Below are 17,920 nucleotides of genomic sequence, written 5' to 3' on the forward strand. Positions count from 1 at the left end.
TTTTGGTAAAACTCTTGCACAAATATTTTTTCATCTTTTTAGATGAAGTGACGGACTTGACAACTGTAGTGGCAGTAATCATGAAGAGTGCACCGGTGGGGCAGGATATGCTAACCTTTTGCGAACAGTGATCCATGAGTTCATGTTATCACAGCTGTATTTATTCCAACGAGCTCTGTCCTGTGCTAGCTGTGATTTAGTAAACTAGCCTGGGAGTGGCAGTCCTATTTATGGCAGTACAAGAGGGGTGACTTCTCCAGTAAAGGGTCTCCTCTGGAATGACTGTCCTATATACGAAAGAAATGTTTTATTTAACGACGTATTCAACACATTTTATTTACGGTTATATGGTGAGAAACTTATGGTTAAGGACCACACAGATATTGAGAGAGGAAACCCGCTGTCGCCACTTCATGGGCAACTCTTTTTGATTAGCAGCAAGGGATATTTTATATGCACCATCCCACAGACAGGGTAGTACATACCATGGCCTTTGATATATCAGTCGTTGTGCACTGGCTGGAAAAATATATAGCCCAATGGGCCCACTGACGGGGATCGATCCCAGACCGACCACGCATCGACCGAGCGCTTTTCCACTGGTCTACGTCCTGCCCGTCCTATATACGAGGCACTAGATAGAGATTCATGGAATCAACCATTATTGTGCTAAATACCCATTCGAGTGCTTTGTGCAGAGATACGATCTTGATCACGAATAACGGTTTTATCGTTCAGATTCATAATTATTTGATGCTGGTCTGGACGTCTCGACCATGAGTCATCTTCAATGCTGGTCTAAAACTAATTATTTTCTACTATAACATACGAATGTTCGTCACTCATCAATGTACTGTTGCTTAGAAATCGTTTGTTTCAAATAAAGATATTTGATCACAGTTCTCAAATAATACTATTATTTTACTATCAATTAATCACACGGTAAACTCTTTCAAGTTATATGTTTGTAATATGTTTCAGTCAAAAGCGGTATAGAAACTATTAGTATTATTGAGTAGAAATTACTACCAGAAGTCGTATAGTAGCAGGTGCTCGAATGCATCTTGAGACAAGTTATGTGTCTCCAAATTATCGGCCTCGGTGGTGTCGTGGTTAACCTTCATATATAAGGCTGGTAGGCACAGAGTTCGCAGCCCGGTACCGGCTCCCACTCACAGCGAGTTTTAACGACTCAGTGGGTAGGTGTCAGACTTCACCTTCTCTCTCACTAACCACTAACAATTAACCAACGGTTCTGGACAGACAGCCCAGATAACTGTGGTATGTGCCCAGGACAGCGTGATTGAATCTTAATTGGATATAAGCACGAACATAAGTTAAAAGGAGAGGAAATTCTCCAAATTTTAAATAAACTACATGTATTTCATTATAGTTCAAAGTTTGTTGTGTCAAAACATTACAAGTTTTGTACCCTTTTCTGTGGAAATAAAGCAAGGTTATGTGTGGCGTGAAGAAGATCTACATCGCTGGCTGGTGGTGACCGACTGATGTCAGACGCTATTCCAATCTAAAAAAAAAATTGCAGGAAGGTACTTGCTTTTTTGTTCAATTTTTAGTAAATCACAGTACTAAACTCGCCGCCATCGGTAATATCATGTCATCACGATTAGCACAAATTAGTTTGACGTCATGCATTTTAACAAAAATGTTGAAAACGTTATGCTCAGGTATACTGGCCTTGTTGGCTTGTAAACAAATGGCTCATCCACAGCAGCACATTACTTAGAGACCTTGCAAACCTGCATACCATGACTAACCGGGTTAATGTTTTTTTGTTTTTGTTATTACCAATGTTTTTCGGTATCGGTATATATATATATATATATATATATATATATATATATATATATATATATATATATATATATATATATATTCGTGCGTGCGTGCGTGCGTGCATGCGTACGTACGTACGTGTGTGTGTGTGTGTTATTACTAGAGTGTTTTGCGGTTTAGTCAATATCATAATAGGAATAAAAATTGTATTATGCGAGCCTCTGACGAGCATAATACATTATTTGTATTCTTAATATACGATACTGACGATATCGAAACACACGAGGGAAATAATCTCTTTATCATATAATGTCAAGCTTAATACAACATATTTTCTGTACACGCAACTTTCCAGTCCGCCATTACTAAATATTCAAATGACGTAAGAATATGTGACGTGGTGTCGTTTTGAGTGGAAATGACGTCAAACTTTGGATATCCTTACGTAAAAGTAAACTAGTACTTAACGTTTTTGTTTTCCGTACGCTAAACAGCTTTCAGTGTAAGTTTGCTGTTGAAATGTTTTGTTTGATGACTATGAAAGCATACGTCATTTAGGGAGTGTCACCGTAGTCAGTTTGCTTAAACGTCAATAAACGTAGTGCCGTCACCTCGATTAATTTACACCTAATTTGCACAAAGTTATCAAATTCTCAAAGTATGTGATCTGTGAAATATCACATACTTTGATTGCACTGGAAATGCTAGATATTATATGACATGATATATATATATATATATATATATATATATATATATATATATATATATATATATATATATATATATATATATATATATATATACATATACCTATACCTATACCTATACGTATACGTATACATATACATATACATATACATATACATATACATATACATATACATATATATATATATATATATATATATATATATATATATATATATATATATATATATATATATATATATATATATATATATATATATATATTCACACACATACACACACAAACAATACAACCCAAAACAGTATAGAAATAGCTTACAGGTAAATAAGTGTAGTATTTATGGACCTAGAAGATATCAAAGCTTTCGATGTGATGTCATGACTTGTCTCGGGTCATTGCTGTGTCCTGGTGGAAGATAATAAATAATAAATCAAAGTTCACCGTCTCTTTGATTCATAACAGCCCAACAGTAAGGCATTTTTCTCTGTAAATTGCTGTATTGTTTTTCGGCGGATGTGTCCAAGACGTGCTGTATTACGTGTGGTGCGCTGTATTAAGTTGTACTGTTAGATATGCGGGGTTACGTGTGATGTTCTGTATTACGTGTGATGCGCTATATTAAGTGGTATTTCTAGACGTGTGATGTTCTGTATTACGTGTGATGCGCTATATTAAGTGGTATTTCTAGACATGTGATGCTACGTGTGATGTGCTGTATTACGTGTGATGCGGTGTATTAAGTGGTATTTCTAGACGTGTGATGTTACGTGTGATGTTCTGCATTAAGTGTGATGCGCTATATTAAGTGGTATTTCTAGATGTGTGATGTTCTGTATTACGTGTGATGCGCTATATTAAGTGGTATTTCTAGACGTGTGATGTTATGTGTGATGCGCTGTATTACGTGTGATGCACTGTATTAAATGGTATATCTAGACGTGTGATGTTACGTGTGATGTGCTGTATTACGTGTGATGCACTGTATTAAATGGTATTTCTAGGCGTGTGATGTTACGTATGATGTTCTGTATTACGTGTGAGTTTCTACTTGTAGACCTTTGTTAAAGGTTTACTTCTGAGTTATTTCACTAGAATGCTTAATCGGTAGCTCTAAATAAAAATTAATTCTCAGTATAACCCCCTCAACATTTGTTGATATAGACCTGTGATCAATTGATAGTAAACCGATGTTTGTTTTAAATGCACATAAAAGATGTTTTAAAAAAATGTACCTTTCATGGAGGCCGAGATAATGCTGATAGTGGATCGTGGAAGCTTTGCCTAAAATGTCTTTCGACTTTACCTTGTGTAGATATACGATTTTAATTACGGTATACGGTTTTGTCATTAACATTGTATAACATGTCGCTGTGAAGATGTGTGTGTCTGAGGTGTTTTAATATGCATATACCTGCCTTTATCATGATGAATTTTATTTATAGAATGCAGGAAATTGCATCTATTTTACAACATTTTCTAGAATATTAAACCCCGTCAGCTAAATTTCAAAATCCAAAGTCCTACATCTATACCCCCTCACCCCACCCCCACTTAAGTACAACAAACAATTGCAAACTAATTTTATTTCTCATTCATATTATAAACATTTCACCTACAATCAGTTAATCATACGCATACAAAATATAGACCACATTATGCAACCACATAAAAAGGTAATAACGACCACATATATATATATATATATAAAGTTGAAAAGATTAATGTGTTAAAACCTTTTGAAAGCAATGAATCATTGTGAAATGGCAACTTAGTAATTCTACAAACAATTTCTGAAAAACATGAGCCATGACGTCAGTCGTCGTAAAATATGAATTATGACGTAAAGCGTATTTAGTAATGTTTTATCCCTGGGTCAGACAGATTTATTGAGCCCCATCAAACAGCTAGCTAATCCAGACCAGTGATGTATAATTATATGAAGTGGAATGTGGAACATGTATTTGAACCCTAGTACCCACTTTGCCATTTTGTGAAACGAACCTAATTAATGTAGAAAATACCATCATTATGACATGACATACTAAAGTTTGTTTTATTAAACTTGTGCATACCGATGCCAAGAAGGCATAATATGGTTATATCTGCGTACTAGACCTGTCACGCCACGTGATACATTGTCGTCTTTTTGACGTGCTACATCTCTATAAAACTCCAATAAAACAGGTTAACCTTGATGATGACATTGTAGTGTGTGGAATAATACCGTCTGTACTATATACTATACTTACCTCTAAACCTTTCGCTCCAAGCCATGACGCGGAATAACACAACAATGCTTTTAGCTGTCTTGTTGACATTACGAAAAAAAACACCCAGTTTCATACAAAGGCGTCTATTATCGTCTGTCCATTCGTTCACGAACTCTCAGCAGCGTTTTTCAAATGACACAGGGTGGGTATAGCTTGTTAGCAGAGTGCTTGATTGTGGGGTGTAGGGTCTCAAGTTCGATCCCCTCGATTGATATAATAGTTTGGTTCTTCGTTGTGTTGTTGTTTGGTTTTATTTTTATTTTTATTTGAAATCCTCTCAACGAGTGTAACACAATTGGTTTACAAAACTGTCTATCGGGAAGAGCTTATAAAATGGCATTCTCTGCTATTCGGTAGGAGAAGCATAGTTATATCGTGGGCGGCGAGTTCCCTGGCCTCAGATCACAGTTATCTTCCCATAATATGTCCGAGCAAGTTGTCTGCTGTTTGACTGTAATTATTTCATTCCAGACAGCTTTGAATTGGCAACTATTAGACTGAAGATGACAGGGTAAAGCATGTATTTTGCAAACAATTGTAACTTGTTGACATTGAATACTTTTTTGTGGTAATTCCGGTCCACGCAAAAGTAGTGTTTCTTGTGTAAAATGGGTGTACTCCGGCCAGGTTTAGTGGGTTTGTTTGTTTGTTTAAACCAACATCCTGGGAGAAAGAGCTGCACAACATGGGTGGTCCTTTTCAGGGTATGTTGCTTTCAGGAAGGCAAAGGTGCATAAAAAAATCAATGGGCCTACTGATATTAATAAAAATGCTATAGCCACTAACACTATAATAATTTATAGAAATGTATAGCGTAAATAATTGTGGTCTCTGCCTGTGACAGACCATAGTGTAGGCGGAAACCTTCGCGTTTGTTTCAAGAACGAGTGTCGTCAGTGATCGCTCGGGCCGGCCGTTCCACAACGGCGTTAAAAGAGCATACATTATAAATTAAACAGATATAACACGATGGTTTACAGGAGAATGGGATTTACTAATATACATATGACACTGACAGACTATGACGCAAACGTTTTTATGGCGATTCATACACCGACTAGAGCCCTAGACCAAATAGTTCTGTCTCTGTAAAGCTTTATTTTATGTTTTATGTTTATTTTTTAATCATTTGTCTATTTTATATTTATATCTTACGTTCAATGACTTTGCATTACATAAACATAAAACATAAAATAAAGCATTACAGAAACTGAAATATTCGCTCTACTAGAGCCCGTATTTAAAAACTTAAAATGATCCAAACACGAGATTTTAGTGAAGTGTCCGGACTTTTATATATGTATATGCTATTTATATGAGCAATACATTATGTTAACACCTTGATTCTAGAGGTTAAAATGGTATGCGCACTAACACTGACGCATACAGTGGTTCATGACTCGGCGTCATTAAACATTATAAATAGACAGGTATAAGGACTGGAACGTCTACATGTACAACTAGATAGGTCCGTGTTTACGTCACTCGGTTCAGCCGCACGTTGTTTAATACAAATAAATAAATAAATTAGTAAATAAATAAATAAATAATAAATTAGTAAATAAATAAATAAATAAATAAATAAATAAAAGACTCCATTCTACTTTCTTTGTGTGGTCGTTGAGATCATTAAATATTAATTAATTCATTCATTCATTCATTCATTCACGGAGTAAAATGATGTCTGGTGCTGTATCATATTTTGACATTTTACTTCTGTGCTTTATTTCATATTTTGTTTTGTAAAACTAAGTTTAAAATAGAGGGAGGAAACCCGCTGTCGCCATTTCATGGGCTACTCTTTTCGATCAGCAGCAAGGGATGTTTTATATGCACCATCCCATAGACAGGATAGCACATACCAGCGAACAATAGCCCAATGGGCCCACTGACGGGGATCGATCCCAAACCCACCGCGCATCAAGCGAGCGCTTTACCACTGGGATACGTCTCGCCCTAAATGATGATGCAATATCTCAATTAGCATGAGCTTGTTATTAATGAATTCCTTCATGTATAAAACCCAATTCCTAAGATCGCAATCTTCCTATAGTTGATGTAAAATGTGATAAATTACTAAAACAAATGTGTTCTGGCTGTTTGGGTAATGGCCATTTTTTTATGTAATGATGTTGCAAAGTATCCTCAGATAGTACCAATTTTTGGTGAGGCTCACAAGAGTGGGTCACCTCTAAAATATTAAATGTATTGCGATGAGACCATTGGCGTTATATATTGGCGTGTTTTACAATCGTAATGGGACTTACTAGGGTTGGGGTTTATTGGAAGGAAATAGTTTATTTAACGACGCACTCAACACATTTTATTTACGGTTATATGGCGTCGGCGGGGTTTATTGGAGTGCCTACCCATATGAAATCTTGGCTACGTTAGTAGTTACCCCAAAGCCAACAATCCTTTGAAACAAAAGTGGGTCTTTTTGTGCGTTTTTTAAGCTGACGATAAGAATAGGTTATATATACATCGTTGTATTATTTTTATTTGGCCTTATATTATAGAACATGTCAAAATTTTTACGACGTACGATAATAATATGGCTGCTTTGATGGCGTGATGGATGACGTGCAGAATTAGGATATTCTCGATGATAGATCATAAAAAGTCACGTACATGACAACTTCTTCACCACCGTTTCCTTAAGGACGCTGTCGGTGCTGGCTCCATTGGGGGGGGGGGGGGGGGGGGGGGGGGGGGGGGGGGGGGGGGGGGGGGGGGGGGGTATTTCAAGGAGGCAGAGATATCGGGCCCCAAAACGTTTCTGCTGTTCAATTAAAGGCATATTGTCACAGACCACTGACCTATTTAATGGTCTAACAAATTATTACCTGAACAAAAATAATTTGATTTGTCCCTAAATGTACTTTATTCAATCATCTTCATAACCACCATACTCCATTTATTAATGATATTTTGTAAAAATAATTGAATTATGGCAATGGTCCATAATTCAAAAACTAAAATTGCCGAGAGGGTTGACATGGATTTCACTCCATCATGGTTCGGATAAGATGATGCAATAGCTAGATTTGGTTTCCAACAATTAATGTAATTTTTAGTTATTATCCATTTTTAGGGAAATAAGGTCCTTAAATCCGTGACAGTATGCCTTTAAACCACAAATCTCCAGCGTTGAAATGGTCTAACTCATTAGACAATATGCAAGTACGAGAGCTATGAGTTCTATAATCGTCCTGGGGGTGATTTCTTTAACTTTTCTTTGTAAAATATTTTAAAAACACAGTTTCAGTTGGCAGGATTCGAACCTACTGCACCGATTCGCATGGCATTTGACAGCCCGCGACATTAACCATTCGGCATTCGGGTTATACACAAAAATGGAAGCCCAATTAACCGTAGATAAGAAAGTGTGCTGGCAAAAAATGCTTAGTTTCATTTATACAGATTTGTCACAATGTTCAAACCTGTTAGCAATGATTAAAATCTCAGGGACAGAAGAGGATGTGGTAATTTGAAGCACAACCTAATACATTTTATTAATTCCAATATCAGTTGCACATGGTTTCGTTTATTTTATATTTAAAACTAGTTTCATATATAAAGGGTGATCAAACGTTTCTTGATCTAACTAGGACGGCCTTGCCCTATGGGCATGTCTGCACATTACTTTTTCAAGGTAATCCCCTTGCAGGTCTACACATTATTACCAATGGTGCTGAAGTGCCTGGATCGGTCTGACGAAGATGGATTCTTCCTGCAGGTCAAAACCCTCTCAACAGCGGAAATGACTCAGTTGCGTAATGCCTGCCAGCTACATCCTTAGGCATAGGAAATAGATAAACGCTAGACGGGGCTACATCTAAAGAATACGGTGGGTGATCGATAAGCTGGAAGACGCAGTCATGCGACCACCGACCTGTAAGCAGGTGTATTGTCCTGATGGAACAGCACACCTATTGTGCATTTTTTGTCATGAGTAGCACATTCACTCCGGATTATTTCTTGCGAGATGTCTACTTCACTGGCTATGTGCCAGTTGATTAGACAAGGGTTTTGTATAATCACGTCATACACACCTGGTTTGAAGAAAACTCTAATAACTCGATATAAGACCGATTGAAGTTCTTTTAAATTAATCCCCTAACTTTGGCTGGCAGAGAGAGAGAGAGAGAGAGAGAGAGAGAGAGAGAGAGAGAGAGAGAGAGAGAGAGAGAGAGAGAGAGAGAGAGAGAGAGAGAGAGACAGAGACAGATACAGAGACAGAGACAGAGAGAGAGAGAGAGAGAGAGAGAGAGAGAGAGAGAGAGAGAGAGAGAGAGAGACATTTGTTTTGTAAAAATAATTTAAAAACAACGGACGACACCTATTGGGTGTACTCTTGGCAGATGCGACTTGGTTATTGCAACACTTGGTTAACGTGGTATGATGTTTTTAATCACAAAGGTATTATGCATGTTAAACGGTTTTTTTTTTTTAATAATGCTGGCTGTATGGTTACCACAGTATAATATTACTTGTGCTTCTATGTTGAAAACATATTAACACAAGACTTACTGATTAATACTTATAGTCATGGAAGACTTGCATTGATAAATATACAAAGTTTCAAATATAAATTATATATATATATATATATATACATATACATATGCATATGCATACGCATACGTATACATATACATATATATATATATATATATATATATATATATATATATATATATATATATATATATATATATATATATATATGGAACTCTAAAAAGCTGGTGTCCATAGAAAGGTTTCTATATCTTGCAGTATAATTATGAATATTTATAAATCCTCTGGCTTATATTCTGTGTACTTTTTGTATTTATGCACGAACAACCGCCCGTCTGAAAATAAAAAACCCTGGTTTGCAATCAAGTATGTACGGTACGTGTATTACGTATCTTAATCAGGATTTACAAAGTTATTTATTTATTTATTTAAACTTATTTTCGTGCTTATATCCAATTAAGGTTCAAGCACGCTGTCCTCTGGGCTGTCTGTCAAGGACAGTGGATTAATTGTTAGTTGATTAGTGGTTAGTGAGAGAGAAGAGGTGTATTGGCTTTACACCTACCCATTGAGCCCTTAAGAACTCGCTCTGGGTTGGAGCCGGTACCGAGCTGCGAACCCTGTACCTACCAGCCTGTTGTCCGATGGCTTAACCACGACACCACCGAGGCCGGGTTTTACATAGTGCCAACACTTATGAAGAAATACTTGAATTTATTCATCAGTGCCCTGTCACATATTTCTGCATATAGCATATATATATATATATATATATATATATATATATATTGTGCGCTTATATACATGTATACGTTATATATATACACATTATCAACTGCTATCACTGCATCTAGGCTCAATTTGTCCTGATGATGTTGCGGAACTTGATTTCAAGTTGTTTTCTGCAGTTCTGTTATCACGTTCCGTACTGTCTTGGTTAAAATCAGTCCTGTTATCACATTCAGTGTTGTCTTGGTTAAAAAGAGGTCGCTTATCACACTCAGTGTTGTCTTGGTTAAAACCAGTTCTGTTATCAGTGCTGTCTTGGTTAAAACCAGTTCTGTTATCAGTGTTATCTTGGTTAAAACCAGTTTTTTCATCAATGTTATCTTGGTTAAAACCAGTTCTGTTATCAGTGTTATCTTGGTTAAAAACTGTTCTCGCGCACGTGTCTGTGGGCGACTTCTGTCCTGTAGAATCAGCATCTGTAAACTGCTGTTGCTGTGGACCTCTCTTCGACGCCTGGGCATAAAGCACTTGTTTGTACAAATCAGGCTTATCGACATTGACGTCAGACGAGGAATTGGATCCTAATCTCTTCAGAAGTCTCGTCCTGCGAATCTGGATGGCCGGCGAGTTGTTTCTGTAGGAAGATATGCCCGCGTATGATTTGGAAAACGTCAGTATGTCCGTTCGTCGTGTTTTGTGGCGCTTCCAGATTCTTCTCAATTCACTATGCACCTAAAAAAAATACAAAAAATAAACCCCACACAAAGTAGTTAGGTAGGAACTGGTTTAACGTGCTTATATTCAAGTAAGATTCAAACGCGCTTGTTGTGGGTTCAGACGCTAACATAGCCAATGTTTGTTTCATGTGCTTCCGTTTGGAGTTTTGTTGTTGCTTTGTGGGATTGCTTATTAACAAGTGTATTAAAGTTCACTAAGTACGTCAGTAGGGGTCTAGCCATAAATAAGCTAATAAATATGCATTATCATTAAAATCATAATTTACGACAACTAAACATTTTAGTAATATTAATATTTTCACTGTTCTGTTAGGAGGATTGTGATTTCCAACGCATACAGGAACGAATCATGTAGAAACCAAAAATGTTTGTTTTTTGTCATACCTGCACTCTATGTACATGTTAAACTTTGCTTCAAACGTATCAAATATCAGTTACAACTTGTAATTACTGTATACTTTATTTGGTGCTGACATGTTAATTATTTGAAATGTTAATGTCCATGTGATACACTTATTTCTCATGAATGCGAAATGGACGAGGAATCAACTTTAGTCCTCTCTGTTTTGCTAATCGTGTATCCCATTATGGTCCGAGCGGCCATCCTCTCTTCTTTAGGTAAAGCGCCCTCTCGATGCGCGGTCGGTCTGGAATCGATCCCCCTCAGTGGGCCCATTTGGCTATTTCTCGTTCCAGCCAATGCACCGCGACTGGTATATCAAAGGCCGTGGTGTGTACTACCCTGTCTGAGAGATGGTGCATATAAAAGATCCCTTGCTGCTAACGAAAAGAGTAGCCCATGAAGTGGAGACAGTGGGTTTCCTCTCTCAATATATGTGCGGTCCTTAACCACATGTCTGACGCCATATGGCCATAAATAAAATGTGTTGAGTGCGTCGTTAAATATTTCCTTCCTCCCTTTACATGTTTGTGGTTTGAATGGCAGTCCTCTCATTGGTCTTTAAATATTAGTACATGCATTATACATTTGTGCTATAAGTGGCAGTCCTCTCGTTGTTCTTTAAATATTAGTGCATGCATTATACATTTGTGCTATAAGTGGCAGTCCTCTCGTTGTTCTTTAAATATTAGTGCATGCATTATACATTTGTGCTATAAGTGGCAGTCCTCTCGTTGTTCTCGTAGATACACACAGTTCTGTCACTGGCTTGGCTTATACATTTGTTTGTGAATGGATGGCAGTCATCTTATTGTTATTTAAGTGCTTTGAATTAAGACGCAATAGCTTCCGCTATAAAACCTGTCGATCAGTGAAAAAAACATTCTATAAAGAGACATCATAATCTATTACTGATAATCTTGTATTGATGTTGATTATCTTCATTGCGATATACCATTATTTTTAGGTGATTTTCTACTATGTTTGGCCAAATGATTGTGTATCATATTATTCTCCAGACAAATCTAGTACAAGCAATATCAATATTGAGACTGCTAGCTTTCGTAAACCATGGGTCATACATACTAATTATATATTTGACCCGATGCAATAAAAACAAAACAGGACCGTATTTACGAAGGCTCTTTTTGATTTACACAAGTGTAATTACATAAAGACTGTTAGTTTTCGTATACCATGGGTCATACATACTAATTATATATCTGACTCGGTGCAAAAAAAAAAAAAAAAAAAAAAAAAAAAAAATGAAACAGGACCAAATTTACAATGGCTCTTTTTGATTTACACACGTGTAACTACATAAATTTACAATGCTTAAACACTTGCGTTTAGGAAAAACAGGCTTCGTAAATTCAGGTCACAATGTTTTATGCTTATGTTTTTGACACTTTCATAATTGTCGTAACTGTGGTAGAGCGTTCGCTTCAGATGTTATGTTTTGTACGAGCGAGCATCTTCACTGAGCAGACTCACGACTGATATATTAAAGGCCATGGTATGTGTTATCTTGTCTGTGGAATAAAAAACATACCAGCATTATAACAGAATCTCATACTGCTAATGAATAATAAAAGCTTACATGAGTCGAAATCCGTAAACAATAGGCACTAGGTAGACATTCGTGGAATCATCCATTATTTTGCCAAATATCCATTCGACTCTGTATTGTGCAGAGATACAGCCCTGATCATGTATTAAGGTATTGTATTATGAGTATGTGTAGTTGACTGTGAGGATGCTTCAAACCAATATACTGACTAATCTGTCACTTACCACTAAAGGCAACTCTACACGATACGAGTGTCTCGTCCAAGAATAGCCGATTGCATAGCAGCCATTGAAATCGTAATGTCGTCTTGTCACAATCGGCTATTCTCGTAGTTAGCCGACGCCATATAACCGTAAATAAAATAAACTATTTCCTTCGTTCCTATTCTTGTACAAGGCACTCGTATCATGTGGCATCAACTTCACAACCGTAACTGTTATTCCCTCTTCTGGATATACAGCCTAGATAGTTGACAAATGTGACAGCGTGTCTGGATTTTAATTGGGTATAACCACAAAGCCAAATAAAAACTAATTAATTAAATGTGTTTTGAACAACGTGCGTGTTTATGTAGGGTGTGTCTGTATATCTGCCCCTGTGCGTGCTGTAACCTCACCGTGGTGCAGGGGTGTAACATTCTCTTTGAGAATGGCCAATACAGCACACATTGAAGTTTAGAGTAAAAGTCAGTATCTCTCTGTGATATTTGTATTTGTATTTTGCACAGTTCTTTACACTGTTTTTATTTATATCTTGAATTTTTCTGTTGATGTTGATCATCACCGTATTTGTTTCCATTACCATAGTTTGACACCCAATAGCCGATGTATTGTTCGTGCTGGGGTGTCGTTAAACATTCATTCATTCTCATTCTGTATATCTGATGAAAGAGTCTTTTTACTGGACAAAATACAATTTGATAATTTGATTCGTACTTCACACATAAACCTGTAAATAATTGTAAATGAATAATAATTTTTTAAAAAGAAATTAAACCCACTAACTTACCTCCTCATTCAGGAAACAAAATAACACAGCTAGCACGAAACCCTGGAAAACAAATTATGTTGTAGATAAATACAATACCTTTCAATCCATTCATGTTTTTTTTTTTAAACTATTCAGTTTAAATCCTATTAGTTTTTGTGTGTATTATGTCATGTGGATATACTTTTGTCCCATTTTCACAGTATAGTAACCGAATTCATTTTATCATCAAACAAATATAATGTTAAAACTATTCGCGGTTCATTTGTTGTTCACTATATGCCAGACGTAACACAATAAACTGTCTTTAACAGTTACAGTTTGTTTTGTCTAACGACACCACAAGAGTGTCTTTTAATAGGTGTGCACTATGGGCCAATTTCACTAAACATCATAAGTTTACGTCTGCGACTAGCAGTTATGCCGGGCATAAATTTACATGTGTTTGGTATCTATTTCACGAAGAAAATTACATCATGGAGTATTTTAAGGACAAAAAAAAATTAAATATGTGTACTTCTAACTATATTTGTTTTTCTGTAATAGTAATGAGAATTGTGGTTTGGTCGTAGATTTACGTTTACGTGCAACACTAGGCTTACGATATTTTGTGAAATTGGGCCCTGATTCCTATGTAATTAAAGTCAAAATCAAATTCCATCTTTAGCCATAAATAACTTCGTTGTATACTTAAAACGAGTTATATTAATATATTGCAAACGTTGCATCAAATATCGATAGCAACGATAGGCGAAATTCAACTTGGGCAATATGAAATTCTGTTGAATGCACACAATTAATTGACATAGACAGCCGACTCTAAGCTTAGTTGAATGGTTGAAAAGAGTTATATTAATTTATCTGAAACATTACAACCAATATCGATAAAGAGCCAGGAAATATTCATCATGGGAAACGTAAATTCTGTTGTACAGAAAAAAGTAACTGAGACAGATAGATGACCCTGAACTCAGTTGCATACTTGAAAGGAGTTAAAGCCCATCTCAATATAAACGAGCCACGGCTAAACCTGGCTATTTTCCTAACGGGAGTTACACATGCCCCTATCCCTATCCCGATGTACAACTAGCTAACATTAGGTGTATGTGTACATGCCCGAAAAGATGTATAGCTGATCTCAATGCAGAGAGACAAGGTTGTTAGCTGTTTTATTTTTCTTCTAAAAAGCGTTATAGCTCATCTCGATATAGCCAAATTCAATATTAGACCTTGCTAGTTTCCTCGAAAGAGTTATAGCCTATCTCCAAAAAAAGAAACATTCGACATTTGACCTAGCTGTTTTCCTGAAAATACTTATAATTCATCTTAGTATAATAATATTCGGCATTAGACCGATTAGACATAGCTGTTTACCTGAAAATAATTGTAGCCCAACTCGATATATAAATAGACGACATTAGACATGAAAGTAGCTCTTGCCGTCTCGAAATACAGAGAATTATGGTTAAACCTAGGTGATTCCTAAAATTGAACTATAGTCAATGTCAACATTATTCCTAGCAACTACCCTGGACATAATTACAGTCCATTTCGATATAGAAATAGACAACATTATACCTAGCTGTTTTCCTGAAAAGAGTTATAGTCCATCTCTATATAGATATATACGACATTAACTTAGTTGTATAATTAAACATAAATAAAAACACGGTTAAACCTAGCTGTTTTCATGACAATAGTCGTGACCCATCTCGATATACAGACAACATAAGACTTCATTGTATACCTGAAAGGAGTTGTAGCCCATCTCGATATAGAGATATGCGACGTTAAACTCTTCGTGTCTGAATTCCGTGGGAAAGGCAACAAAGAAGACTATGTACATCACCCCAAACAACGGCATCAAAACCAAAATGAACTTGGCCAATTTCCTGAAAACAGATCGGTAAATATATTAAAGCCGTTAACGCTAGTTATTAGACATTGCAAAATGTTTTTCGTTATTACAAGGGTTTTTTTTGTATCAAATTACAGTGTTTGCTTAAATGGTCCTTTTTGACAAACCCACTTTCTTTTTTGTATTGTAATTAATGTATTTACTGTCAACCATCTTGTAACGTGTATATAACAAAATGTTTATGTATATATTCCTCCTATGCCGTTGTGTAACGGCCCGAGTGTAAATAAAGTCTTGTCTTATCTTGTCGACTTGGTGTTTATAGAAATTGAAAATTTATTTTACACCAGACTTAAAAGGTGTGTGCCTTGGAAACCATGTCAGTGGCTTTACCGTACTAGGATTATAAAATCCACGCTCATTTACACATGACAAGGAAAAGCCATACAAGTAGCAGACATATTTCATTTCTCAAATGTATAGCAGTTTCACGAGGTCTGCCTGGTCGTAAAAAAGTAATTATACAAACATATCAAAGGTGATGTTATTCAGTGTTTGTAAGTAAATTCAGAACGGTACTATCAAGATAATGACCGTAGTTGCATACACAAAACAATTGCACCTGTAGCTTACATGCCACAAACAGTATTTCATTTCTTAAAATATAACACAGGTGACTGGAGAAGATATCGTAATAGTTCTTAGGTGGTGAGTCCACGGAAAATGTTTCTGTTTATATTATAAATAAAGCCACGTGAGTTAATTTTGTTTTGCGGCCTCAACCTCAACCCCTACTTTACGTCGTCGATTACAAGAGCTGAATTTACAAAGCCTGTTTATGTCTTGCACGTGTAACTACACGTCGTACACAGGAAGGACAAGCCCGTAGCCAGGATTTTTGAAAGGGGGGGGGGGGGGGTCTTTTTGGTATTAAAAGGGCACTTGCGAGCGTAGCGAGCAACACTTGGCTGGGGGCTGCCTAGGGCCCCCAGTGGGGTCCAGGGCAAAAGCCCGTGGTGGGGGTTAAGGGGGCGAAGCCCCCTTGAAGCCCCAGCATTTTTGACAGTTACAGGCCTTATTTAATTGATTTCATAGGCCAATAAATATATAAAAAAAACAGGCAATTAGTTGAGATTTTTTAATAACAATAGAGAAAAACCATGGGTCATGCACCAATAATCCTAGTATGATATAAACTCCAAAGGGATACAACCAACCATGAACATAAATGGCTTGCATCACTTTGGATTTTGTACCATACTGTAATTTCTTAAGACAGAATCAGTAAAATAAGGGCACTTCAGAAAAAGGGGGGTTCGTTCGAACCCTACGAACCCCCCTGGCTACGGGCTTGAAGGAAGCATTTGAACACATTTCAACTAAATCTAATATAATGGGGAGATCACACTGGTCCGAATGAGCTTCCGTTTGTTTTCCGTATACGAAAGTGGTGTGATTTTTTAAACTGGCCGAATGTCCCTCCGAATGTGTTTTCCCCAATGTATCACCGAATGCTTTCCGTTTGTTTTCCGAATGTTTTCAGTATGGTTTCAGAATGCTTTCAGAATAGACCTAATACTTCCCGCATGTTGACTTCGAAAGGTTTCCTTTCCGAACGCTTTCCGAATGCTTTCAGAACACGGCGAATCGACCTAGAATGGACCGAACTCTTTCCGCATGCTTTCCGCAAGGGTTCGGAAAGCGTTCGGAAAGGGTTCGTCATGTTCTATGTCCATTCGGGGTGTTCGGAAAGCATACGGAACATACTGTGCATTCTGGGAATGTACGAGCAGTTCGGAAAATGTTCTGAAAGAATACTGGAAGGGTTCTGGCTATTCGTTATAGATTCGGCGGCATAAATGAAAACAAAATCCGGAAAGGATACTGAAAACGTTCGGAAAGCATTCGTCATGTTCTAGGTCCATTCGGGGTGTTCGGAAAGCATACGGAACCCAGCACCTCCAAATTTTCATTCCGAATGCACCAAGAACTAGACGCATGCTTCCCGAACGTTTTCCGTACATGCCGTGTGCTCCTAGAATGCTTCCCGAATACTTCCCGAATACACATGGACGCCACATTCGGATGGTCGATGAAAATTATTTTGAACATGCACAACAAATTTTTGGAGCTACCGAATTCCGTTCCGTATGCATCTGTACGGAGCCGAACAGCCAGTATGCTCCTAGAACACACCGAATGCTTCCCGAATATGATCCGTTCGCTCCCCGAACACCCAAATTCCTATTCGGAAAACAAACGGAATGGCATTCGGGCCAGTGTGATCGGGCCATAATGAGCATCACTCATGTTAAGCCAAAGTACATTAGTGTTACTTT

General features: G+C 37.0%; 1 protein-coding gene across 1 annotated transcript in view; it reads right to left on the reverse strand.

Annotated features, from left to right (window-relative positions):
* Positions 1-10,025: 10,025 nt before the first annotated feature.
* LOC121381867 (secretin receptor-like) overlaps positions 10,026-17,920 on the reverse strand; it is a 47,298-nt gene continuing 39,403 nt past the window's right edge. The window contains exons 11-13 of the mRNA XM_041511247.1: positions 15,471-15,615; positions 13,745-13,786; positions 10,026-10,761 (exon numbers count right to left, since the gene is read on the reverse strand). Coding sequence (XP_041367181.1) covers positions 10,132-10,761; positions 13,745-13,786; positions 15,471-15,615 — 817 coding nt within the window. The 3' untranslated portion in view covers positions 10,026-10,131. The remainder of the gene's footprint in view (positions 10,762-13,744; positions 13,787-15,470; positions 15,616-17,920) is intronic.

Source organism: Gigantopelta aegis, chromosome 9, assembly GCF_016097555.1.
Source record: "Gigantopelta aegis isolate Gae_Host chromosome 9, Gae_host_genome, whole genome shotgun sequence".
NCBI classification, from domain to species: domain Eukaryota; kingdom Metazoa; phylum Mollusca; class Gastropoda; order Neomphalida; family Peltospiridae; genus Gigantopelta; species Gigantopelta aegis.